This window comes from Sebastes fasciatus, chromosome 16, assembly GCF_043250625.1.
Source record: "Sebastes fasciatus isolate fSebFas1 chromosome 16, fSebFas1.pri, whole genome shotgun sequence".
Lineage (NCBI taxonomy): Eukaryota > Metazoa > Chordata > Actinopteri > Perciformes > Sebastidae > Sebastes > Sebastes fasciatus.
This window is the reverse complement of record NC_133810.1, coordinates 23,783,862-23,810,405: the sequence shown is the minus strand read 5'-3', so window position 1 is coordinate 23,810,405 and position 26,544 is coordinate 23,783,862. Positions and strand designations below refer to the sequence as shown.

Here is a 26,544-nt window from a genome sequence, read left to right as displayed (position 1 = left end):
CACATCATATTCCAAATATGATCAAAACCGGGATAAGCCTCATAACCGGGATATTCATGTCCCACACTATAGGCCATTCAGTGAGTCCTTAGTCCTTGGAAGCTCCTACATTGGAGGATTATGGAGAAACATACGTTCTCCTCTCATTTAGTTAGGTTTTTCCTTTGATTTATGGTTAAATAAATTATTTTCTTAATATAGAACAATATTAAGAACATTAAGAACACACACACACTTGCGTACAAGAAGAACTCTAAAGTAAAACACCACTCAATTTAAGAATTTACATATTTATTCTTATGGCTTAGAATTAATTTTCTGTTCTGTGAGATTTAATAACTGTTCCAAACCAAGATAGCAGAGACCAGAGGCTGTGATGTCGCACTGATGTACCGCTCCGAAAAAAGAGCTGCTCCGCCGACAGCGAAAAGAACGGTGATGAATATTTTAGTGCTTAAACTACCACCGGTATATTACTGTAGCCTATGGTGGGTTTTCTATTACGGTGGCGCTTTCAAACACACCCTGAGTCACAGAAAAAACATCTGCAGGAGTCATTCTATTTGGTCTGTACCTTTACCTGTCAGCGTGACATCACAGATTTGGTTTGGATGGAGGAAATACAGATGGAGCTGTCCTCGCCGTCATCAAAATATCACATTCCAAAGCTGACATTTAGTACTATTTCCCTGCAAGATTATCAGAAACTTCCTCATACCAGGATTTAATTAAAATGGCCCACGACCGTCTGACTGTGTCTCAGAATCAGATTTATTGGCCAAGTATGCATACAAGGAATTTGACTCCTTTTTTTTGCTCATAGTTATATCATTTCATGTATAATTACATACCTATGAGCAAGATCAATAAGTTTGTAGCATACAAATATTTCATCTTAGAGTTATACCTTGACCACCTGTGCAAATAAAGATATTAAATTGATGATCAAAAGCCTCTTCCTGATTAATTATTCATAATTTTTGTCTAATGAAATCCAAAAATGTAAGCACATTTTTCACAATTTTTTTTTTCACATTTTTTGACAACACCGATTTGACCACAAGAAGCAAAGCAGCGGGTGAAATTATAAAAGAATGATTTGATTTCTTCTTTCTTTTCACTAACATAAACAGGAAGACGCGCATACTCACTCACGCACCGTATCAGACCCCTACAAAATGTACCGTTTCCAAATTCTTTGACGTTCCACTGTTAGACAGACTCTTAGCAACAAGCATCAGACAGACTGAGCGGGCAATAAGCGACAGCCATGTCAACACAAAAAGCACAGGGGTCACTGCAACAGTGATGCATGAGATAAATATAGAAGTCCTTATGGCCAGATTCCCATAACAAATCTGACAAATGTTTGGAGATAAATCAAAACACCTTGCAAAAAGCATGCAATTGTATTTTGGCAAAAAAAAGAAAAGAACGTCTTTCAGTGGAAAAAAACAAACAAACAGTTCTGCTGGTTGAACAATAGCTCTTTGCTGGTGCGGAGCAGCCTTGCAATGTAGGAGCATCTTTATCTTTGACAGGCCAATCTTCAAGACAGGACCGAGAGCGATGTCTTTTACGTCCAAGTCTGTCACATCAGTCACTTTTGTGTTGTGTGGGGTAAAACTCTGCAGGAAGGCTAAAAGCATTCCAGTCCAGTCCCTTCTTTCAAGTCACTGCGGGGGGAATCTGACTGTATCCAGATGGGAAGGAGGAGGAGAGACTGGATGTATTGCACATATGCATCCACACGCACACACTCACACCAAGCCCTCTCTTTTTTTTCCATGTCTCCATCATCTCCTCTGGTCCTACATCACGTTTTCAAACAGCTGCATGGAGCTCATCATGGTTTCATCCTGCGGAGAGAGAACACAAAGTAATCAGGGCAGAATGATGCAATGAACTAGCAATGGACTGAATCCCTATATATACACAGGAGTGTATAGGCTGCATGACGAAAGCAGCTTCCACAAATAACATCATTTTTATTTGCTCATTAAAAAAGAGTTTCAAGTGTTACAAAAACGAACACCAGCATGGAGGACATGCTGATGTTTGGATGCCTCTATGTTCTTTGTGATGTTTAAAGGATCAATATGTAGCATTTCAGGGGATCTATTGGCAGAAATGGAATATATATTCACAACTATGTGTTGTGTATAATCACCTGAAACTAAGAATCATTGTGTTTTCGTTAGCTTAGAATGAGCCGTTCATATCCTCTTCACGGAGTCCGCCATGTTGCTCTGCCATGTTTCTACAGTAGCCCAGAACAGACAAACCAAACACTGGATCTAGAGAGAGCCTTTCGCATTTTTACGTCGCCTGAAGGCCACCGTAGTTCTCAAGACACTAGTGTTATTATGGTAAGGATGGCCTCTGAGCGAGGCGAACGGCGTTACCACAGTTTTGAACTTGGCAGCTCACATAATCGCAGTGTTGGAAAGGGAGGAGTGAGCAACCACACCACTAGATGCCGTCAAATTCTACACACTGTACTTTTAAGTCTATTTTCTCTGCATGTAATGCATGTATATTTTTTAAATTATTAAATTTTTTATGACATACATATATTGTTTTTTGCGTTTTGCAAAATTTTATATGTACACATAAAAAAGTAATTCAAGCTCGAAGGTCCACTTTCTAGCTTCTGGAACTTTAAACTGCATCTCATGGTCATCTTCATTGTGGTCGACAGCTCCCAAAGCCAGTAAGTGAACCTTTGTGCTTGGATTAAATGTTACATATTGCTCCCCAAAGGTCAAGAATGAATTTCCATGCTCAAATTTTGAATTCATTTCTACATACATATAAATTAAATACATAAATGTATGCACTTTATGTATTTAAAGAGGACCTATTATGCATATTTTCAGGTTCATACTTGTATTTTGGGTTTCTACTATAGAACATGATTAATTGATTCATTTTCTCATACTGGCTGTGCTGCAGCACCTCTTTTCACCCTCAGCCCAGTCTGCTCTGATTGGTCAGCTCGCCCACTTTGTTGTGATTGGTCCACCGAACCAAACTCTTCGGACTCCGCTCCAGCTCCGCTCTAACTAGCTGTGTTTGAGGGTGTGCCAAACTAGCCGCTAGGCAGGTATTATGCAAATGTGTTACTTGGTGATATCACCACGTTACGGAGGAAAACGCGAGACTTCAAGCAAAGTGTTTCAGGCAGTTCAGGGGCAGTCTTTCTGTGGGGGAGAGAAACTCCCTTTGGAGTGGACTTTGGGCTTTGTAGTTTTGCAGACCTTTTACATGCACAAAAAACTATATAACACTAAAGGAAAGGGGAAAAGCACAAAAGCATAATAGGTCCTCTTTAATTTACACTTTATACACAACTCAAATGTAGGACAATACATACCTCCTGGCAAGCTATAATAAACTCCTCTAAAGTCACCACTCCATCTTTGTTTTTATCCATTTTCTGTAGAAAAAGCAATGTAATATAATGTGAATCAGTATCAAATAGAAGCAAATATTTGAGAATTATGTTTTGTTGTGTTCATTGTGAGCTCATGTTGCAACGAACTTAGCATACAGAAACTGTAGAACATTGTTCACACTATATAGAACACCATATGGAGAAGAATAACATATACTACTGCAGCAAATTGGCGTTTATGGACCGCAGGAACTGGGATTGCAAATGATATAAAACTTTATAAGCCTTATCGAAAACTTGTCGTACCGGTAAAAAATATGCAAAGTGTCTCCATAAAGACAGAGAGGTTAATTTGGGAAGCTATGGGGTATGATAAGGGACATTAAGACATTGTTTTCCCTCATGCTGTGCAAACACAGTGGGTTTAACATCATCTGTCACTGTTAACAAAAATAGACTCTTATGTATGTTAATCTTATATTTTAGAAATTAACCTGGAAAAAGGCGTCCACATGCTGCTGCGGGACGTCCCCCTTTATTGCAGGGTAGGTGAACTTGCCCATCATGTCATAAATGGCCCTCACAATCTCTGTCATTTCCTGAGAGAAGAGAAGATTCACACATTGTGATGAGACATAGACATTAGATGACACTCTAAACTCTGCATCGATAGTGAAAGCACAGTCTCACCTCTCTGTTTATGTAGCCATCTCTGTTGATGTCGTAAAGGTGAAACGTCCACTCAAGCTTTTCTCTCAGTGTTCCTCGCAGCAGTATAGACAAACCCATTACAAAGTCCTGACAGCAATGCAAAAGAAGGCAAAGTTAGATACTGAAAGCATCGTAGCACACGGACGTAAAGAAATGATGGATATTTTACACAAAAATCCAATTACAAAAGGAGAATGACTGACCTTAAACTTAATGGAGCCATTGTTTGTAGTGTCAAACGCATTGAAAAGATAATGTGCATACATGCTTGCATCTGCAACACAAAACATTATGTGTAAGGTTTCTCAAAAAGCTTCATGGAGCAATGAAAGAGATTCAAAAGCATTTCACTTTACCTCCATGAGGGAAGAACTGTGAGTAAATGTGTTTAAATGTCTCCTCATTTACAACCCCACTTGGACATTCCTGCGGAAAGAAAAGAGGAATTATGGTTAGGTTACTCTACTCAATGGGATCCTGTTTGTTGGAACAATTCATCAGAACTGTGCAGTCGTGTGATCCCAATCATATTTGTTCCTGGAGTACCATCTGGCACAAACATATGTTAGCATGTTAGCCAGCATAATTAGCATGCTGACATTTGATTCATAATTGTATATTTGAATCAACTGACACAACTGACTTTGTTTAGTACAATTAACAATATTCTTTTTTTTACCTTCAGCAGAAAATAAATAGTTCTCAGTAGCCTTATTGTTCATTGCAAGGTCTTAAGTTTGGGATACATCAGCTTCAGTTAAAGTAACGTTGTTTCTGAATTTTTGTTGTACACGTTTCATGCAGTGCTACCAACAGGTCAAAGTTTTAATTTGTCCAATACGTTAGTTTATGACCAGATTCTGGCAGAAAACTTCAACAACAGTCACATTAGCCTCAGCTGTTCTTTGTCTTTTGCATGCTAACACACTAAACTACGATGGTGAACATGGTGAACATTAACCTATACCTTTTAAACATCAGCATGTTAGCATTATCACATGCTAGCATTAGCATTTAACTCCTGTACAGCAGTTGTGTCTAGAAGGTAATCCCCAAATTGTGAACACTTGCAACTTATAAAAAACTCTCTGCCCGATGACCTATCCTAACCATAACCATTCAAGGTGGTCAAGTGCCTAACTTCAACTTTTCGAGGTCAATGCCTAACCTTAACCAAACTATTCAGGTCAATGCCTAACCTTAACCATTCAAGGTCAATGCCTAACCTCAACTTTTCGAGGTCAGTGCCTAACCTTAACCATTCGAGGTCAATGCCTAACCTTAACTATTCAAGGTCAATGCCTAACCTTAACCATTCAAGGTCAATACTTAACCTTAACTATTTGAGGTCAATGCCTAACCTTAACCATTCGAGGTCAATGCCTAACCTTAACCATTCAAGGTCAATTCCTAACCTCAACCATTTGAGGTCAGTGCCTAACCTTAGCCCATCAAGATCATTGCCTAACCTTAACCATTTGAGGTCAATGCCTAACCTTAACCATTCAAGGTCAATTCCTAACCTCAACCATTCAAGGTCAGGTTAGGACCTCAACCATTTGAGATCAGTGCCTAACCTTAACCATTCAAGGTCAATTCCTAACCTCAACCATTCAAGGTCAATGCCTAACCTTAACCATCTCGTGAGAGTTTTTGCTATTTGTGCTTTCCCTTGTAGACACGACTCTGTACAGCCTCGGAGAACCACAAGTATTGCAGTGGACTCTTAGTCTTGTTCAAATAGAAACAATCTGCATGGCTAGATACCATTACCATTTTTTATGAGGGTGATCTAAATATTTAATGTTTTAGGTATCTGGAATGCACCAATGTGATCTAATAATAAAATCTGAGTGTGTGATTACATTCTTGAAACCACGATAGAGGATCTGCAGCTCCTGTTTGGTGAAGTTAGTCTGGGCTTCCAACTGATCAAGCCCCTCTGGCCTGTGACACACCGTCGTCATCTCCAGCTCATCGTCAAATTTATCTACATGGGGAGAGAAAAAGAGAGAGATAGAAAGAAATATGCTTATTACACAGAATCATGTCAAGACTTCTACAATCCCTGTTTAACATATGCTCTTCCCAATCTTTAGAAATGTGAAAAGTGTAATACACAGGAAAGAGACAAGTCAGCGAAGCTTGAGAATGTTAAGTCGGCAAGAAAGATATCAACATTTTTTATTGGACGGCAGAGAAGAGCGCTCACGGGGGGAAGCGAATGAAGCAGCATAAAAATAAGAGCTTTGCATAGAGGTAAAAAGAGAGAAAGGACGGGTTTGAGAAGATGTACTTGACAAATGGATTTCCCCTTAGGACTTGAGGGATGTTATTAATGGCGACAAGGTGCTCTGTATCGGGTGCTGCGGAGATGGATGTTGGATGTGAAGAGTTCTGGTTCTGCTGCGGGCAAGTGTTTGTCACTACGACTGTCTCCAGCTACAGGGCAACGCTATCATCCCGACATCCGGCAGTGGACACAGTACACACACCAATGAGCTGTCAAACATGAACAAACATCCAAGAGAAAACAGCCACATATAGTTCCCTCTGGAAGCCTTTATTGCATTCACTGGCAGCATATTTAAACATAGTTGGTTGCTTTCATATCCCAGCTGGTCCCTGTGATGTAAGCAATATATTTTGCTTTTATAGTGATATTATATGCTACACCCTTGGTTGAATTATTTCAACACAAAGATCAAAAACCTCTTTAAATCTTGCCAAACTCTATAATGAAAGCTGGCTAAATTAACGACTTGCTCCCATGTATGCACCCACAAAAAAGCTTTGGATCTGTTTTAGCAACAATTGTCTCCGTCAGCCTTTAAGAAAAGGAGATTAAGATGAATATAATACGCCTGCTTTTTGGACGGCGGCGATGACTCATTAATTTCAACCATCTCAGCAGCGGTGTCAAGATTAATCCCCAATGCTGAAACTGTATCTAGTGTCATGCATCATCTGCCAGAGGCGATATTAGAGTAATTTGAATTTGATATCAAATATCCTGTTGGTCATCCGCTTTTTAGCAGTTCCCCAGAGGACTTCAGCTGTATGCGATGAGTGCTGAAAGCTCTCATTAGCTGCATTAGTTTCTTTGTACAAGAGTAATTGCTTCTGCTTTAATCTTTGAATCGTCTTCATTTGGATCCTGTTTGTTATTTATTAGATTTCCGTTTCAATCAGGTCCGACTCTAATCCTTTTGGTGCCCAAGGCGAAATTTGGATTTCTAACACAAATCAGACATCACAATGGTTTTAAGACAAAAATTTAGATTTTTATTTTCATAAATTGCTGTATTTATTGCAATATAAATAAACAGTTGGGCCCTGATGTTGTTGTCTTAAAAGTGTTTAATCAGTTTCACTACTATTTACACTTTTATGAACAAATTAGTATGGCCGGGCAGATGAAAAAGTGTGAGAAAGAGAGTTAGAGGGGTGAAAAGTGTATTTATTTATTTATTTGTTCATTTGTTACTTCAATGCAGAAAATGGAGAAGGGCACCCACTGGCATTAAAAATATATATATATATTATTATTATTTTTTCAGATGGCGACCAGCACCCCCAGAAGGTGGTGCCCTATAGGCGACCGCCTATATATCCTATGCCTTAAGCAACCCTGGTTTCAATCTATGCAAAATGTATCAACTATCACTGTGTTGAGGCTTCCCTATAGCTTTATGCTAATTTAGAAATAATATGAAATAACAAAATGCGAGTTTAAAAGAGATCTTCCACATGCACTGAAAACTATAAGAATAACCCTGAAAGATACTTTGCCAGTTTAGTGTGAAATGAGCATATTCTGAGACAAATTTGTTGCCACTTTTCACATATCGGCCCTTTTCTAGGCCCTTTTTTCCTCAAGGTTTATTGTAAATGCTGAACTGGTGCAGAATATTTGCTGTCAGTTATCAGCTGAACATACAGCATGTGGTTATATATATATATATATATATACAGTACATCGCCTCCTCTCAGCTCCTGTTGCGATCTCATTGGCTCTTGTTGTCATGGGGATAGACGGAAAGGATGAACAGTGGTGCGTATACTGGATCAACTGATAAAAAAAAAAGGTGTCAAAAACAATTTGTACATGTATCTTCCCTGCGAGTAAAAGCCTCTCATAACAGGACAGCATAACAACAGAAGTGTCGTTTTTTTTCTCCTGTTTTTTTGTATGCGTGTGTTCTTTCCGGTGGGGTGCAATTGCTTTCCTGCAAACGCTATAGTGTGATCGGAAACAGATGAAATGAAACGAGGGCGAGAAAAGGAACCAGGCAGGAGGTGTTGATTAGGGAAAGAGGGGGCATGGAGAAATGGGAAGAGAGAAAGAAAGAAGGAGGTGGCAAAGTGTGAAAAAAAAAAGGTGAGAGAAAGACAACAACACATAGCAGAATAGGATCACACAATATGTTTGGAGGACATAAAAAAAAACAACAGGATTTTTGAAAAGTCAAACAGTAAGTTATTGATCTCGGAGGCATGATGATGAGGAAAAGGGACATAGTGATTTGGAGCTGCTGCCTGGGGGTCTAAAACACATATTGATGATAAAAACCTTACCAGTTGACAACATTATCTGATTACCATATTGTTATATAACTAAGGGATTTACTCTTTTTCAGGCACAGAAATGCTGCAGACTCTCTACCAACAGTTCCAGTATTGATGCTAAACATTCATCAGTATGCGCTGGGAGGGAAGTGTTACATGATTGGAAGTGATGGAGATAATTATAGGTGTGTGTCAGATGGTGGTTCTATAGACAAACCAGCAGCTCTGTCATACTGTTTACGCCAGCTGCTGCAGCAGCTTCAGGCCAGTGGTGTTTACACACACAAACAATATGAGTGACTGGTTGTTATTAAGGAGCTGCAGGTCAAAGTGTAGCTTTGATTCTACAGGTGGGATTCAGCGTGCTTTTGTATGACGTATTTTCCCCTTTGTCAGCTGACCTTCTAGTAATAGATACACGCTTTTTCGCTTTCTTGCTGAGAGTTCGATGAGAAGATCAATATCACTCTTGTCTGTGCAGTAAAGAGGCTATAATGCTACAGCCAGCAGCTGGTTAGGATATCTTTGCTTTCCATTTACCACACTGACAGTAAATATTCACGTCTCTTATGTGCCTCAACAATCAGTGTGAAAGCCTGTTAACCCACTACACAACAGCTTTTCGTCAATTTCTGTCTTGTGACAGTGAATTTTTTTCCCCCAAAAGGGTCTTTTGTAGGATATGGCTGAGGAACAAATCGGAGATCAGCGTTTTTGTATTTATGGTCAGTGCAAACAACTTCACAGAAATTCTTCGGCATAGCGTTATCAAAGAAGTGAAAGTCAATTGTTTTTTTCCGTTACAACGCCAGCAACCAGCAGCAGGCCTGCGCCTCCGCCTTTTTGGACTGCCAATAAAACGTCCGCCTACAAAGTGCAGTACAAAAATAAAACTAAATGATTTCTATTCTATTGTCATCATTTAAATGTCTCTACCAAAATGGCCTGTGTTCAACAATAAAAAATATTATAAATATGCATACTATTATAACTACTTACTTAGCCTACTTATTTATTATTAAACTTTTTTTGCCCGGTCGCTTCCCAGAGGAGCATAAAGAGAGCGATGGACATAAATGGAAATCCAGCACACAGATTTTGAGAGCAATCTCAAACTTTTTCATATCAAGGACCTACAAATAGATGTCCAATAGGCCACAGACCATGGAGAAGTTGTGCCCTGTGCTTTGCCCTGCGTTTTGGTAAATAGACTACAACTACATTAAATTCTGTTTATGTCTTGCTACTAGCACTACTAGCTACTGGCCGGGAACAGAGGCGTTAATACATCCACCATGGTACAGGCTTACAGCATACAGACCATGGATGTATTATAAGATAATAAAAGTGATGAATTACAGCCAATATATCCATTATTATAGCATCATAAAGCTAGCAGGAAGCTGGCAGAACTGAATATGTCATATGAACGTGCAGTTCTGTTGGTCTGATGCACGTTTATTATACCGAGGAAAATAACTCTGGATTTGGCTATTCATTAATTTTACAATTTTTAGGACATAATGATTTAAATGAGGACTATTTAAATGATCATACTGGAAAGTTGATTTACATAAAAAAAATACCCTCTGATTTACAGATGTCTCTTTATACATTCATGGCAATGGACTCATTGGTGTGTTCAGTCCAAAATGGCGCCATCTAGTGGCCATTGTCAAAAAAGCACCGGAGTTTCGCCTCTTTGCTTATATGGCGCTCTTCCTGGAGGGGCTTGGACATAACCTGCGAGCACACGGATGCGTTCGGCTGAAAGTCACCAGGGAACACGGTCACTCGTTGAACTGAAACACCTGTGCGTTGAGGAGCAGGAGGAAGAGAAGTTCAGCCATCATCCTCCTGCGCCACTTTCTCCTCAACAAGTGCCAAATAATAAGGACATTATGTGGCCCCTCGTCACCATATAATGTACCCATAACAAGCTGCAGGCCTGCTGCTGAAAGACTCTTTTCAACCGTCAGTCGGATATAAAGTGGCATCAGTGCTTCACATCAGACTGAACTGTTTGTCCTTGCTCTCCTTTCAGAGAGACTGTAATGAAATCACTTCAACACCAAGCCCCAACCAAGTCTCCTGCTGCCAGCATCAACAGTAAGCTCATTTTACAGTTTTGGACTATAGTGGCCTGTTTCAGTATTATTGTTTATTGTGAGTAGCTTTTTTCTTCAGTGTACAATTAGATTTGATGCTGATGTTGCTGCCAGCTGTGTGTGTGAATATGTGGCTGCCGTGCCAGACTATGTTAAAGTGTATTTTTTTTTAATGCAGGTGCTCTATCCATATGCTTTATTAATGATGTAGTGTGAATATGTGGCCGCCTGCCTTGCCAGGCTATGCCATGCTGTTAATGTTTGCCTTATTGGATCAGAATCAGCTTTATTGGCCAGGTATGAGTAGGCCACACATAGAGGCTACCAGGACTCTGGTTATTTTACTCTCATTTTACATAGAAATGCAGCTAAAAGCAAGGCCAACAAAGCTGAACAAGAGTAAATAAGGAAGATAAACATATAGGCTATATATAAAAAGAATTACATATGTATTGTGTCAGGCTGTTTCTGTAAATTGTAAACAATAATACAGCAGTGCAATGAGTGCAAATGATTAATGTAACAGGTTGCTTTACACACAAAGTAGGTGGACATGTGCATGCAAACATGTCAGGTGCCTGTAACATTACCTTAGATGATGATGATGATGATGATGTATAAGGCTTCTATGATTAAACTGTGGTGCATTCAGGCACTATTTTGATTAACATATGCGTTTCAGAACCTATTAAGGGGATGTTTGGTCTGAGACGGTACGCCACTGGTCCAAAGGTTACAAAAATTCACCGACTAGCAACTCTAAAGCTCCCAAATTAAAGCTTCCTGGAGTTCCTGATTGTTGCCTTGCAACCTCATGGTGACGACAAATCTCCAGGAAGTTACTGTGCCGAGCCATTAATTAGTCAGGCTCATAACCCCCATAAAACCACAACGTGTCATTGTATACTTCCATTTTTATACTGATGAAAGAAAGGAGATATAACATTGGAATTAGTGAGCTTTAGAGCAGCGATTCTCAAAGAGGGGTCCAGTGACCCTCAGGGGTCCGTGGCACTCTGCCAGAGGGTCCGAAATAATTTGCTATAAATTATAAAATGTTGCTGTATCATTAAAAAGTACATATCTACAGATGGGGACCATTTGTGCATATTAAACAAGCATTTTGTGTCCAGTACTCCCACCCACGTTGGCTCTGGGCCAATAGAAATATGACTGTGACAAACCACGTCAATCTGTTATGAATCAAGTAACCATGGTTACCCGTGCCAACCTCATGTCTGAATTCATTTAAAATCTATATTACAAAGTGGAATCTTAAACTTACAGTTAAATTAAAGCGTTATTGATGTTATAGAGCTGCCTGTCAACGTTCGTTATGAACATTGTCGTCACTACCGCATTGCATTGTGGGATATTTATGCCACCGTAGTGTCCAGCGTTGCATACTGTAATATTTCACCGGAAATAGTATGCAATTCACGTACTATTGGTTCCATAGTAAGGTTTCGGACACACTAAAATATCTTGCATACTGTTTTAGTGTACTAAATTGAATGTTAGTGTTGAATTTCGGACGCAACCCAAGTGTATTTCCCAAAAAGAACTATTCCTTTATTTCTAATGACACATACAGTTATTTCTATTTTCTTTTACATTCTTGCCATGGAGCGACAACAGCTGTTGCTTCAAATCTTCGGTCTTTGCTTTGACTTTCGACACCACAGACGTAGCCTATCCACCATACTGGTGACCTATAGAATGACTGGTACTGGTACTGCCAATGACTCAAACAGCAAACCCTCCAGACAGAAATATCAGTTTTTGAAACTGACATATACAGCACATGTACTGCATGCTCTGTGGGCTACAATATCATGTTGATAGCTTTCTGACTCAGACTTATTTTTATTACTACTTTGACCTGTCTCTCTGCCCCATTTCTGGCGCTATACTGGGACACTTATTTCCCATCCTGGGGGGATCAATAAAGTCTTATCTTGTCTCATCTTATCTCATAGACTTGTGCACAGCTGGCAGCCGCAAGATAAACTTTAATGGAGCTTCAAAATAACTGGATGACCTCTGTGCATTTTGTTCAAAGGCTTTTTATCAGAACAAGGACGAATGATTCCATCTCATAAAAACAAACACCACCTCTGTCTTGCGGGGCGCTTTATACGTCCACCGTCACAGAGCAATTGCTTTTGTTTGCCAGTTCATCTATTTTATCTCCGCTTCACGCTGCTATAAATTTCCTCGTTCATCTCCTGGCTGAGTAGCGTTCACTCTCCCCTCTTATGCCCCCTACAACCCAGTCTCCATGACAACGAGGATCTCAAGCATAAGGCCAGGGAGAGGTATGATATGTGAGCTGCCTGTTAATTCACATGCTCTCGCCTGAACCCCCTCTCTCTCTCTCTTTTTCACTTACATTCAACGGCCGTCCGCACAAAACACACATGCAGTCATATAGAGTCAGGAGCAGTGATTTTGCTCTCCAGTTATTTTCAAGGACGTATACTTCACGGTGTATACTGTAATCACTCCATCGCTGTTGTGCCTCATACCTCTTATTGCTTGATCTCTTGCAATTCTGCTGCTACTTCCTTGAGTGAATATTTCTAAATTTTTCTAAAAAAACCCCAGCTATTCTTATTTTCTTTCTTATACTCTTGTGTGTATATATAAAAAATGCATCAATGCTATTGGTTAATGTACTTTACATGTCATTTGGTTACATGTAAGTAGCATTAGTATACATAAGCTGGCCTATTTTTGCTATTTTTTTGACTGACTTCCTTTTTCAATAATTTATAGTCGCTCCACAGAGATATGGCAAACATATAAATGTTGTTGTTTACGTTAAAAGTGTGCAACACGTAGAAAATAACATATTACAACCCATATTATGAATCACAATTGCTCCGTGGAATGCTTTCTCGCTCTGCTCACTCTGTTGCTCTTTTGTTTCCTCTCCATCTTTTTTTTTTTGTTAATGTTGACGTACCTCTGGACGGTCTCCTCTGCTTGGTTTGCATGGTCAAAGTGCCCACCACTGCACCCATGTTGTCACCGTGGAAACCGGCCCGGTCAAACAACCCAGAGAGTGATAGTCCTTTTGTTTATTTCAGGATTCTGTCAGCCCTGTCGTCAGGATCTGCCTCCACGGCTCTTGAATCTTAAAGGGGGGATTTGCCCCTGTTGATTCCTCCTCTTTCTCCTCGCTGGCCTCAGATCTGTTACTGAGGGACGAGTCTCTTCTTTGAGCTGCTTCTCTTGGATTTCTGATTCCTCTCTCCAAACACACACACACACACACACTCACAAGCTGCTCCTGCCTTTCTGCGCCACTCCCTCCGTTCTGTGCCTGATTCTACTCATCTGTCAGCCTTTCCCCCTATTTCTAGCTCCCTGCTCATGCCCGCGTGTTGTTGTGGAGTGCTGGTAACCGATGCAATAATAACTCTACTAACAAGTGAATGGTAGCAGGTGAAGGACATGAATTTTAAGCTGACAGATCCTGCACTTTAGATTTGATCTATCTATTCTTATTTTATCTTCTTATTCATTCTTAATCCTCTCTTTATTCCCCTAACACACATATATACATGCACACACTGAATAGTGTCTGCTCCAGTTTGCACCATGAGCATGTAGATAGCTGCAGGCTGCCCACTGGTGTGTTAAATCACAACAGTAACATGGCTAGACCTTTTTCCTCTCTCTCTCTCTAATTCTAATGCAGAGGGCAACAGAGATTTAGTGATTTTTTACTGCCGTACAAACAAGAACATTAGAGTGTTTAATGGTGCCAATTAATATTCATGAAGCAGCTTCAATTTGAGACAATGAGACTGTGTGCATTGGGGGGAAAGGGAAGCTGAGGGAGTGAGTAACGTTTAAGTGCTGAGCATTAAAAACCACACAGGGATGTTGGAATGTTTATTACTGTATACTATAAGTGCTTTTGCTACTTAAACAAGATCATTAACTGTGGTAAAAGCAGCTAATGAGTAAAAATATGTCTAAGACAGGATAATATTATAGGATTTGATATGTTATCTGACATACAAAGGGCAGTGATTCTCAGCAGGACTCAGCCGAAGACCGCGAGTGCTTCTGTGTGGTCCGTGTACTGGAAAGACACAGAGCGAAGCACAGAAAATGTCTTTTTAAATATTCCACTCGCTGCAGGCCTAAATGTAAATGCTCTCTCTGCCTCTTTTTTGTGTATGTGTGTGTGTGTGTGTGTTCAGAAAACCTCTCTTTGTTTAAAAAATTCATGGACTGCCATTTTTTACAATGACGTTTCAGCCTCCTTGTTTCTTGAAAGTTGCGTTCCACCTCCTTTGTCGGAGCTGTAAAAAAACTGCAAAAGCCATGCGAAAGGTGGCATTAACTGGCAAAAATGCAGGAAAAAAACCCCCAGATTTACGATGTATTACGTCACGAGATAAGAGCCTTAGCTCTGTGGTCTTTCATAAATGTAATATTCATTCCCTGATAGTTATGTAAGCGTTGAAACATGCCTCATCACTGCTGTGTGTTTGTCCACGCTGCAGGGGACTGCACAGAGCTAAGTATGTAGGTCGTTGCAAGTAAATTTGTGTGTATGTGTGTGTGTGTGTGTGCATGCAGTTTGCTGAGAGGATTTCCCAGGTGGAGCTGAGGTAAGGACTTAACATGCACTGATTAATTAAACATAAAGCCATGCATAATTCTGAAAAATATACACCTCGCTCACGCTAAGTGACCTGCAGCCTCTTTTTCCTCCATTCAAATACTGTCACACTAAAAGTTACCTCTTTACCTTTACAGATAACATTAACTCATGTCATTGTTGCATTGATTTCCCTGCATTTTGTTTCTATTAATTATTCATTACTTTTACTTCCTGGAAAAATCAGCAGTCCGGGAAGCACAAATTACAATTACAAGTGGTATCCCAGATGTGTAAACAACCTTTCCCCTCCGCTTCTCCCACTGCAAATAGAAACGAGCCCCCTGACACACATACAAACACTTACAGATGGAGAACTGAGTATTCAGAAAACTATAAGCAACCCGCCGTAATCGCCGTGACAGATGTTCGCCATCTGGAAGCGCCTTTCTGCACCGTATCATCCTGCACGCAGCGTCACTGCACTGCAGTCTGACCTCATAATCTCCTCATTATCTTTTAAGCAGTTCATGATCTACACAAGTCAGCTCACCACCACCAGCTGCCAGTACAGTGACTGGACACTGCTGACAAAGGTGAAAGATCAATAAACATTTGTTAACACATCCCATCTTTTGTCAGGATTTATCAAGTGTTACTCGCTTTGTCCGTTGTATATCAATTATATGCCAATTCATATCCATAATTATCAATAGATGCATGTTTGCACGACTTTCCTTTTCACTGACTTGCTTCAGTTTATTTCCGGAATCTCCCGCTTCATGTGGCTTCATGTGGTGTCCTCAGTTAGACCCCCGGCTCTCTGACTGAAACCGTTCTTTAAATGTGATGAAATAATAAATCTTTCTCAAGGCTCAAGAAATTAAATTTGGCAGAGGTAGGAACAGCTACTTTAAAATACTCTTTTGAGGGAAACTGCAGTCTCTGTGTTGGCATGAGATGGCAGATCTTTCATACCTGGTTCTCATCATTAAATTATTTTCTACTGCTCTCTTCTTCACCTGAATGTTCCTCTTACACCTGCATACTCCATGTTACTAGTTGTGCTTTAAAGCTGCAGTCGGTAACTTTGAGCATATATGATATGATGTTATTTTCATAAAATTGTCACTATATCATGACAGTAGTGCAGACAGATAATATGTGAAAAAAAATCATGTTACTCTGTGTCATGTTCCTGTGCTTTGTAATGGCATTTGCAAGATTTCAACGTGTCCGAAGGAAAACAAACCAATCGGAGCCGATGAGTCTCTGGGCAGCTGTCAATCACTGCTCGCAAAACTGGCAAACTCTGATCAAACAGTCAAACTAGGCAGTGCTGATCAAATATGAATCAATATTCTGTTACTGTAATGCCTATATGTCTCCTCAAATGTTTTCAGAAGCGTATTTTAGTGTACTGTTCAGCTGTAAAATGCGAAAGTTTGCTACCATGTTTAAAACAGTTGGTTGTTTTTGTTCGGGTGCGGTAGAATCTTGCAAATGCCATTAGGAGCACTAGGAGAACACAGAGGAACATGATTTATTTCCACAGATTATATGTCTCATGCACTTCTGTCAGGATATAGTGACAGTTTTATAAAAAATTAGGGCCGTCAAAGTCAATGTGATAACACAAATCTATTTTTTATTGGCACTAATTTCTTTAACGAATTAACGCAACTTGCGATTTTTAGGTTGTGGCAGGCTAAAGCTAGAGTGAAGATACTGGTATAATATGAAACTAGACAACCATGTCATACTACCTTTAGCTCCAAATTTATGCAAAATTTTGGAGAGGGAAAACTGGCATGACCATTTTCAAAGGTGTCCCTTGACCTCTGACCTCAAGATATGTGAATGAAAATGGGTTCTATGGGTACCCACGAGTCTCCCCTTTACAGACATGCCCACTTTATGATAATCACATGCAGTTTGGGGCAGGTCATAGTCAAGTCAGCACACTGACACACTGACAGCTGTTTTTGACTGTTGGATTTGAGTTTCCCATGTTATGATTGGAGCATATTTTTTTATGCTAAATGCAGTACCTGTGAGGGTTTCTGGACAATATTTGCCATTGTTTGTGTTGGTAATTGATTTCCAATAATAAATATATACATGCATTTGCATAAAGCAAGCATATTTGCCCACTCATGTTGATAAGACTATTAAATACTTGACAAATCTCCCCTTAAGGTTAATTTTGAACAGATAAAAATGAGCAATTAATCATGATTAATCATGGACAATCATGCGATTAATTGCGATTAAATATTATAATCGATTGAACTATAACTTTTCATCATATTTGCTCAAAGTTACCGACTACATTTGTAAGGAGAAGTTAGGAGCCCTGAAGTCTGGAGTCCTGGTATCTTCCACACTGAACAGTGCCCTAAATGCTCCTTGGAAAAATATACCACTGGCTCTATTCAATGAGATGGACACACTCAAGTAGCTGTACATAACAGCTGAAGCATTTTTAACTGTATCTAAATAGTGTGATTGATAAAAGTCAGCACAGATACACAAACGTAAATAGCTCTATGATGGTGTTCATATCTGTGAGTTGTATCTCACAACGTTTTCGTGAATCTATTATCTATTTTTACTTTGCCAGCACAGAGCTGTGTCGGCTCCTTTTCTGTTATGTTTTCTGTTCTGTTACTCTTTGAACAGCAGGTGGCGGCAGTGTACAATATTTCCTGGTACAATCAGCAGCTTGGGTCACTATTGCAAGCTCATATTGCTTTTGACTGAATACAATATGAGAAAAAAATTAACAACAACATATGAGCGTGCAGAATCTATAGCACCCTGCTACAATACTACACATCACCCAACCATCACCATAATGTTCAATGCACCAAACACTTGTCCATTACAGTAAAATACGATCATATAAGTAAATATCAGATAGTAAAACAATGAGGCTAGAGAGAATTAATGTGGAGAAGGAAACACACAGAGGAGGCAAGAGATAAAAATAAATCTAGAAGAAGACGGTTACATAAAAGTGTGTAGCGAGGTGATGTAAAAAATTAAAAGCAGAGACACACACTGTCAGCTCCGTTCCACTGCTTTTGCAGCCACAGGGAAAAGTGAAAGAGAATGAGAGGAAGAGGAAGAGAAGGAGTCTTGGGGGAGAACACATTACAGGGTAATGCTGGGTAATTCTGCCATATGTTTTGGTCATAGTATAGAGCTATGGTAGAAGTACACAGGCCATAGATCGGAATCTGTTCCCGCAGTGGGGGATGATGCCACTCTTGCTGCAAGGTTATGCACTTAGAGGACACATGTGACTTGTAATAGCGAGGGACAGGTGCAGCATGGGGCCGGATGAGAGGCTTTCTGTCCTCAGCTACACTGTTTCCAATAGGACCTGTACGAAAAATGGTGTAAACACAAGAAACTGTATATCTCAGTAAAGGCAAACTCTTCAAAAATAATCACCATTTTGGTCTCAACATGATTTTTTAACTGAACAGTGGTGACAATTATGAGATAATGCTATGCAAAGCTATATATAAACAGTAGCACAAGTGGAGGACAGCCATAAAGTCAATGAACTGACTCCGTACAGTCCGTGATGCAGCAATATTTACCTCAAGTTTTCTAAGGTCATAGTGTGTGTTATTTGTTCTCTCAAAAGTTAAATAGTCCTGCTTTTACGTGAGATGTTGTGAAGGGAAGCATAACAATTTCAGGGTCATTATTTATTAAAGTAATATGCAAGCCAGTATCATGGGTTTAACTACAACGTTTACATTTTAATATTCAATTATAATTTTTCGTTTCATGCAAATAGCTTGGTTAGTTTTGTCGGACACATCACATATGTGAATTTTAATACTTGGGTTAGGGGCAATAGTGTTGGCTCATAGCTGCCAGTGCTAAGTATGAATTGACTGAATTGAAATTAATGTTTTCCAATCTACAATCAAATATACCTGTGCACAAGACAAGACAAGACAAGAGGGTTGCATGCATGGACACTGTCTTGATAGTTTTGTTTGGCTGTCATTATAAAGAAATTAAGCAGCAGTTGCTTTTTTAGAGAAAAACAAAAAGTTATCAAAGTTTTTTTTTTTTTTTTGCGGATTTACAGATTACAACAGAACGATTTAAAAGCAGAACTATGTGAAACAAGAGTATAGTACAGTATACAATAAACATTAGCTACTAGAAGTGTCTTTCACCTTAATAAGGCACAGTGACAGACTCAGGCTGTCTGAGGAGCAGGGGCAAAAAAATATATTATTATCTATCATGTAGGGCAGCCTGTAAGGCACTCCATCATGTTTCTCAATTTTAAGGTCACCCTAGAGGGCACCTCATCACGCTTTTTCCATTTGAAGGGCACCCTAGAGGGCACTTCATCACGTTTTCTCTACTGGAAAGGCACCCTGGAGGGCACTTTATCATGTTTTATCTACCTAAGGACATACAAGAGGGTACTTTTGCTGCGGTTTGTTTGAACACGGGGGCACAAAGGGTTGTGGTCGTTCACCCTGACCCCCCTCTTAAGTCCACAGGTGATAGGGCCCAAGGCATATCACCACCCAACCCCAACTCTTGACATTCCAGCTAAAGGTCTTAAAATGATTAAACATGCTGCTGCATTAGCATTTTAAAGGTGAGTGGGCACAGTTTTACGGTTCATGTCACTATCTGTAGAAGCGTGTGCAGGCAAATGTGCTTAACAAACCAAACTACTGGAGATAAGTGTGTGCTGGAGATAAGGGACTTACATTTTTCAGTCTACCTGACATGCTTGCGTGTGCGAAGCTGGTTATGCATGTGTGTGCATATTTTCATGCCTTCTTCCATGCATATGATAGCAAGCAGGTCCTCTGAAAATCCTCTACAAGTTAATTGTGCAGCGAAAGGTTTCAATCTGGAACGCAACTACAACCACAGTTAAAAAAAGACCATTGTCTCACTTGCTATAAACCTACATAGCAAGATCAACTCTTGAATATGTCTTATATGTTATCATGCCCAAAGATTATATATTGTTTTCCATGCTGCAGTGCATACCATTTTACTAAAATAAGATGACATTTATGACCTTGCATGCGGTAAATGTAGCTCTTAGTCCATTTTTGGTTGAGAATATACTCAAAATGTATATTTCGTACAGATTAAAGGTACAATCTGTGATCTGAAAGTAAACAAAAGCTAGTCCTGCTGCTAAACAACAAACACACAAACGTGCAAACTGGTAGTATGCACATTTATTGACAGATCTTTTAATACATGAACTAACAGTGGACAATCACCAGATTTAATACGCAGTAAATGGTTTGTTTGGCTCAGTAAACATTGATGAAAAAAAATGGCCTGGGTTTGGAATTACATTTGGTTGAGAAATGCACAATACAAACTTTCCAAGCATATAATTTACTGTGTATATATATGAACCTTCTTCAAATTTACATGGAGACAAAATCATGGATTGGGCCTTTTGTTTTAATACAGATCATTTTGTCATTTTAGTTTATTAATAATGAGAAGTGATTTAGAGGATTTTATACCCCATGGAAATCTTTTATTTATGTTTTTTTTTAATTTATGGATTCAGTAACGGGAACATATGTACAATATGCGATGCAATCTGTTGTGTTAGTGTTAAATGTGTATATAAAAGCTTGGGCATTTGATATCACAATGAAGAGCTGATATTGCATAATTCACACTTTGAAACACACATTACACCAAGTGTTGTTGTGCTAAATTAGAAAGCTATCCTTATTTTCTCTCACACTAGCAGGACAAAAAACACATATATTTAAAAAAAAAAATCCCACTGTGGGTTGAAATGATGGAATCAATTCCTATTTTAGACCACTTAATAGTTTGTCTCGAGGCACCTTTAACTCAGTGACATTCAATTATGGAGTTAAAAGAGGACACAGCCCCTTTGCTGCCCAATGCACCATGATGTCAACCTTAAGTAACATCAGGTCAGTACCTTGTGCTGCAATCAGCAAAGCATAAAGGAACATTTGAGGAGAAGCAGCAAACACACGCAGAGGCACAACGTCAAGGGACTAGACGCTCAATAGAATTCACACTCCATTTCATCAGCTGCTCATCCTTTGAGGATGCAGAGGGCACCATAACTGGCTATCTAAGGATAATGAAAGGAGCCCAAGAGGTGTCACGGAGAAAAAAAAAACCCTCTCAAATTAGTAATTCTTGCTTCGTACACACAGACGACTTAATTTATGCTCTGGATTTAATATCGTTTTTGGCACAAGACACTCACTTAAACAAAGCCAATCCTTAATGCAAAATATGTTAATGCAGGACATAGGCCAATGTCTGAACGTCCGACTTATTCCCCCACAGTATTGCTTTACTTTGGTTAGTCCGAGCAGTTGAAGATCAGCCTCTTATTGTTAAAGTAGGTTTTGAATTGTTCACATATATCTGTATTTTATAAAAGGCTCCGCAGTCTCTCAGTTTTTAGAAACTACAGATACAGATATGAAGCCTCATCGCGTTGCATGACCTAGATAGTCAACCCATGCGGCCATAAGTAGGCTGTATTATTTCTAGAATAGCACAGAAGCTGATGAAGCCACCGCTTTAGAACACACCCGCAGCAGGTTTCATTACATTTCATTAAAGTTGTAGAAGCTACTTTACTTTATATCAAAGGAATGTCATATAAATATGCATATACTTTGGAGGTTGATTTTAGCCTTGTTGTCCATAGGACAGCCCCACTGGACAGCCACATCCCAGGTAACAAGGCATAAGAAATCTGTGAGAGTTTGGTCAGTATGAAGGTAAAACAGAAATCAAAAGTGGATGGATTACTGCTTTATATGGGAAGCAGTGATATTATTGCTCATGTCAATTGCATTTTCATACTTATGACAGAAAGTGTAGAAAATTCCTGAGTAGGATCAAACATTATACGAGCTGCCGGCTATTAAGTTGTGTTCTTACAAATAGCTTGCTACTTTTGAAAATAAAAAATAAATTAAAAAAAGACTGTAAGAAATCAATTCCTGGAAGTGGTGCAAATGATTTAGAGTAAGAGTATCCAAATGTTTCTGGTTGGAAAGAATGCATCTGGAGACTATCGAAGGTAACAAAAGATGGAAAAAAATGCATAGCCCTGAAATTCATGGTCCACAGTGAGAGTTTAAATGCAGCTGCACAGATATTTGCACATATGTGTGTGTATGTGTTTAGTTTAAAGATATATCCGACCAGAGTTTTTCTCAAGAAGTGAGAGCAGGTCAGTGTGTTTCATCAGACTTGCAGCTGCCCTCTGACTTGGTGACTCAGCATACTTTTTGTTTTGCTGTTAGGTAAAAAGTAACTTTGAACTAGAGGATGATGGAGGTCATGAGGAGAGCGAGAGCTTTTATCACAAATATGATGAACACGAGGTTGAGAGTGCATCTCAACTTTTGCCCCAAGGGGTGTGAACGGATGACGCATACGATGTGGTCTCATCATTCAGCTCTTGAAGGTGGACCCAGATCATAAAGGAGGGGGCCTTATCCATTGCAAGTAAAAGGTTTTTGAGGACAGTGTCGAATTATAGAAATAGCTATTTTTGTAACAGTGATGCAAAGTTATGTGCAATCAGAGGTTTCCAACCTATTTGGCTTGTGACCCCTTAAAATGTCTACTTATGACCTCTCATTACAGGTTATGGCCTTTATGTTTACAGGGATTGTGGAATTGTGAGCAGTTCAACCAAAAAGTGAATTTTCCTTCTCAGGGTGTTTCATTTCAGCCGATTAGACTGTTGTCAGGCTATTAAATAGGCGTTATCAGTCGCTATAAGGGGGCCTGCTACACCCACTAGTAGGTTTTTATCATCTATTCACATGGTAGATCACAGAAAGAAGGTATAAAAGAACACGACAGTGACCTCTAGTGACCTTAGTAATTATGACGGAAGCAGAAGTGGAAGTCAACAAGATGTTTTTCCTTAAACTTAACCAAGTGTTTTTTTTTGCCTAAACCTAAAGAAGTTGTAGTTTTATTGCCTAAACCTAAAGAATTTGTTGTTTTATTGCCTAAATCTAAAGAATTTGTTGTTTTATTGCCTAAACCTAAAGAAGTTGTAATTTTATTGCCTAAACCCAAATACGTTGTAGTTTTATTGCCTAAACCTAAAGAAGTTGTAGTTTTATTGCCTAAACCCAAATACATTGTAGTTTCATTGCCTAAACCTAAAGAAGTTGTAGTTTTGTTGCCTAAACCTAAAGAAGCCTTTTTGTTTGTGTTCAAAACGTGACGTTTCATTCAGTTTTACATGTTAGAACGTGTTGCTTTTAACATAGTAGGCATAGTAGGCCCTTACTGACCCACATCTATGGTGTTTATAGTGACTGATAACGCACATTTAATGGCCTGATAACAGTCAAATTGGAGGTTCATTTGAAGCAGTTTTAGAAGCCCCCCCAAAAGTGAAAATATCCAGTATTTCACAGAAATATCGTTTGACCTCTCATATTTATCTTCGGACCTGACCCATAGGTTGAAAATAACTGTCCTCTATGTTAAAGAGCCTCAAATCCTCTAATTCTATCTTGCTCATCCGACCTGATGGTTCAATATAGCTGCCACGAGCCATGTCCAAAACTGAACACTGGCTGGCAACAGAAGCTCTTATTTAAATCAAGATATGTGACGCATTCTCACATCTAACTGTGTTACAATTGAGCACTACTGCATCATCAAATAAGACAATAGGAGCTGAAACTCTTGCAGACTTACACTTGCAAAGCAAAGGCTCAGTGTTTTGCTCAAGGACACTGTGACAGAACACATGGCTGTTGATGAATAGACTTCCCTTTGGCTGGTGTGGGAGTTGAGTCTTGACCTCGACCACATGGCTGCTGCAGCTGCATCAAACAGAACACAATAGTGCCAAGATAATGGCATCTATGGGCTTACTTTATATAGTGAGGGTGTTTCAAAGAAGGTAAGTTGGTGGCTGTTGACATTAAAATTATGTTTTTTTACACACTGTTGTATGAAAACATCATGTGGTTGACATCTGTTGGGTTTCACTCTAATATGTTGTGTGTAGCCATCTCACAAAACCACATTGTATCCAATGAAGTACTCATGAAAATTGGAGACCATCTTGTGATGGAATCACACCATAGAGAGTATATAAGATGTGGACGTGGTAACCGTGACATCACCCATAGGTTTCTGGAATGCTTTTTTGAAGCCAAGAGTTCGGCATTTTGTCCGTCACCATCTTGGTTTTTGGCCGTCTCCATCTTGTTTTTTGCAACCAGAAGTGACACGAGAGGGTGGAGCTAAGTACAACTGAACGCTGAATAAGACTTTTTTAGACGACCAAATTGTTACAATTAGCTGCTATATGGCGAAAACACGTAAAACTCCCAGAGCTGTGGTAGCGACCTGTCAATCACAAGGTAGCCACGCCCTAAAGCATACCCTGCTTTATCATCTATTTGACTAAATGGGACCATAATTTACTAAATAAACATCATGCTGTATTGAAGAAGACTTGAAACTAGCGATTGAGACCATAAACTCATGTTTACAATGTTTACTGAGGTAATAAATCATGTGAGAAGTAGGCTCATTTTCTCATAGACAATCAGACTTCTTTTTGCAACCAGAGGAGTCGCCTCCTGCTGGCCATTAGAACGAATGCAGGTTGACTTCTGCACTTCTGCATTGGCTAAACTTTTCAGACCCAGATGTTACCCAATGATCACAATGGGGTCGACATCTGTTTGGTTTCAAGACACTCTAATATGTCTAATATGTGTGGGATCACACCAGCCATGACTCTAAATCAGACCAGGGGCCTGCCCCCTACTTCTGGCGCCCTTGCTCAGACCACACCCATCTTTGAACTTAGTCTTCAACTCAGCTACACACTTATAAAGAGTCGTGACTGCATCTTGCACGGCTGTGATGCTATTACGGTGACAAAATCGGTCCACAGACAGACAGACAGGAATATAAACACCTGGCAAAGTACTCAAAACCGCTTCTGTGATAGTTCTCGCTACAGTAGGTGTCATGATGACTCACACACAGACTCACAAAACAATACCAGCCACAAACTTTCGCGGCTGAACCGTGTAAATGCACATTTAAGTGAAAGATGTACAGTGAACGCATCTGAGAGTAAAAGAGCAAAAAGCCACAGTACCTTTCGCGAGAGTTCCTGAGACCAATCTCTGTAGGGACTGGATTAATTTGAGCACCCCCTGCCTGCAGCGGCAGGTACAGCCAGCCATCCTGAGGTTGAGGTAGAGGCAGGGGGAGACGGGGCACAGGCTTCACCAGAGAAAAACTCTTTCTTCCAATATATCTCAGAAAAAGGTTTGCAAGTGTCTCCACAGTGTCCTCTCTGGAGATATTGCTGCTATAGCGTGGGCAGCGATCCTTATTGCAAAGAAGACTCAGTAGTTTCTGTGATGTAACATCTTAAGGTCCTTTAAGGGGATCCTTGAGGAGAAAAAAGTAAGAACTGTGATGAGTAATAATTCACCTGCAAAATATATTACTAGTGTAACTTAAGAATAAAACAATGTATATTCTCTTCCATGCAGTGAGTACCTGTTAACTCAACCATTATTCACTGAGGTCAATCAGAAACTGATGCTCACACACCCAAAGAAACACTCACATACACACACTGTGGTGAAGTTTAGAGGCAGGTATTGAAACAGTGCTGCCAAAAGAGCCAGATGGGCAGAAATGCTGATTTGAAAAAAATAAAATAAAATCCAGACCTGTATGTCAAAACTTTTAAAAAGCAAAGTTGTGTTCCACAAACCAAAATGAGGCAGAAGTTAAATTATTTAATGGACTCCAAACGTGAAGCGCAAAGAGCCGTGTGAGCCTGGAAGTTCTGTTTTTCCAAGAAAAATAAAGCAGATAACCCAGTCCGGTTCTTCTCACCTCCTCTCCGTATTTGTCTGATCACTCTTTTCTTCTCCTCCTCTTTGTCTTGTCTTGTGTCTTGTGGTGTTGTGAGGTAGCAGTTCCTCAGTGTCCAGTGTGAGGTTTTGTCTCTGAGCTGCAGTGGGAGCCCTGCGGCTGTGGTCTGTGGAGGAGCTCTGCTCTGGTGCTCTCAGCAGATCTGTACTGCAGAGAGCGCC

At 39.7% G+C, this 26,544-nt stretch overlaps 1 protein-coding gene across 2 annotated transcripts; it reads right to left on the bottom strand.

Annotated features, from left to right (window-relative positions):
* Positions 1-280: 280 nt before the first annotated feature.
* kcnip1b (Kv channel interacting protein 1 b) lies at positions 281-26,544 on the bottom strand. Of its 2 annotated transcripts, XM_074611157.1 has the most exons (9): positions 26,345-26,544; positions 25,590-25,888; positions 5,974-6,098; positions 4,465-4,534; positions 4,312-4,382; positions 4,088-4,195; positions 3,892-3,996; positions 3,377-3,439; positions 281-1,859 (listed from the first exon to the last, which is right to left on the bottom strand). In XM_074611157.1, the coding sequence occupies exons 2-9, from the start codon at positions 25,675-25,677 to the stop codon at positions 1,812-1,814; spliced, it is 678 nt and encodes a 225-aa protein (XP_074467258.1). In that variant the 5' UTR covers positions 25,678-25,888; positions 26,345-26,544; the 3' UTR covers positions 281-1,811. The 2 variants fall into 2 exon arrangements, with proteins under 2 accessions (XP_074467258.1, XP_074467259.1); XM_074611158.1 differs by lacking the exons at positions 25,590-25,888; positions 26,345-26,544 and adding an exon at positions 13,754-14,223.

Excerpts from the sequence above, each read along its gene's own strand:
- kcnip1b (XM_074611157.1), bottom strand. The coding sequence starts at position 25,677 with ATGGCTGGCTGTACCTGCCGCTGCAGGCAGGGGGTGCTCAAATTAATC. Across the intron at positions 4,535-5,973 it reads TCTATCGTGGTTTCAAGAAT|GAATGTCCAAGTGGGGTTGT; the intron begins GTAATCACACAC and ends TTCTTTCCGCAG. Across the intron at positions 3,997-4,087 it reads ATGGCTACATAAACAGAGAG|GAAATGACAGAGATTGTGAG; the intron begins GTGAGACTGTGC and ends CTCTTCTCTCAG.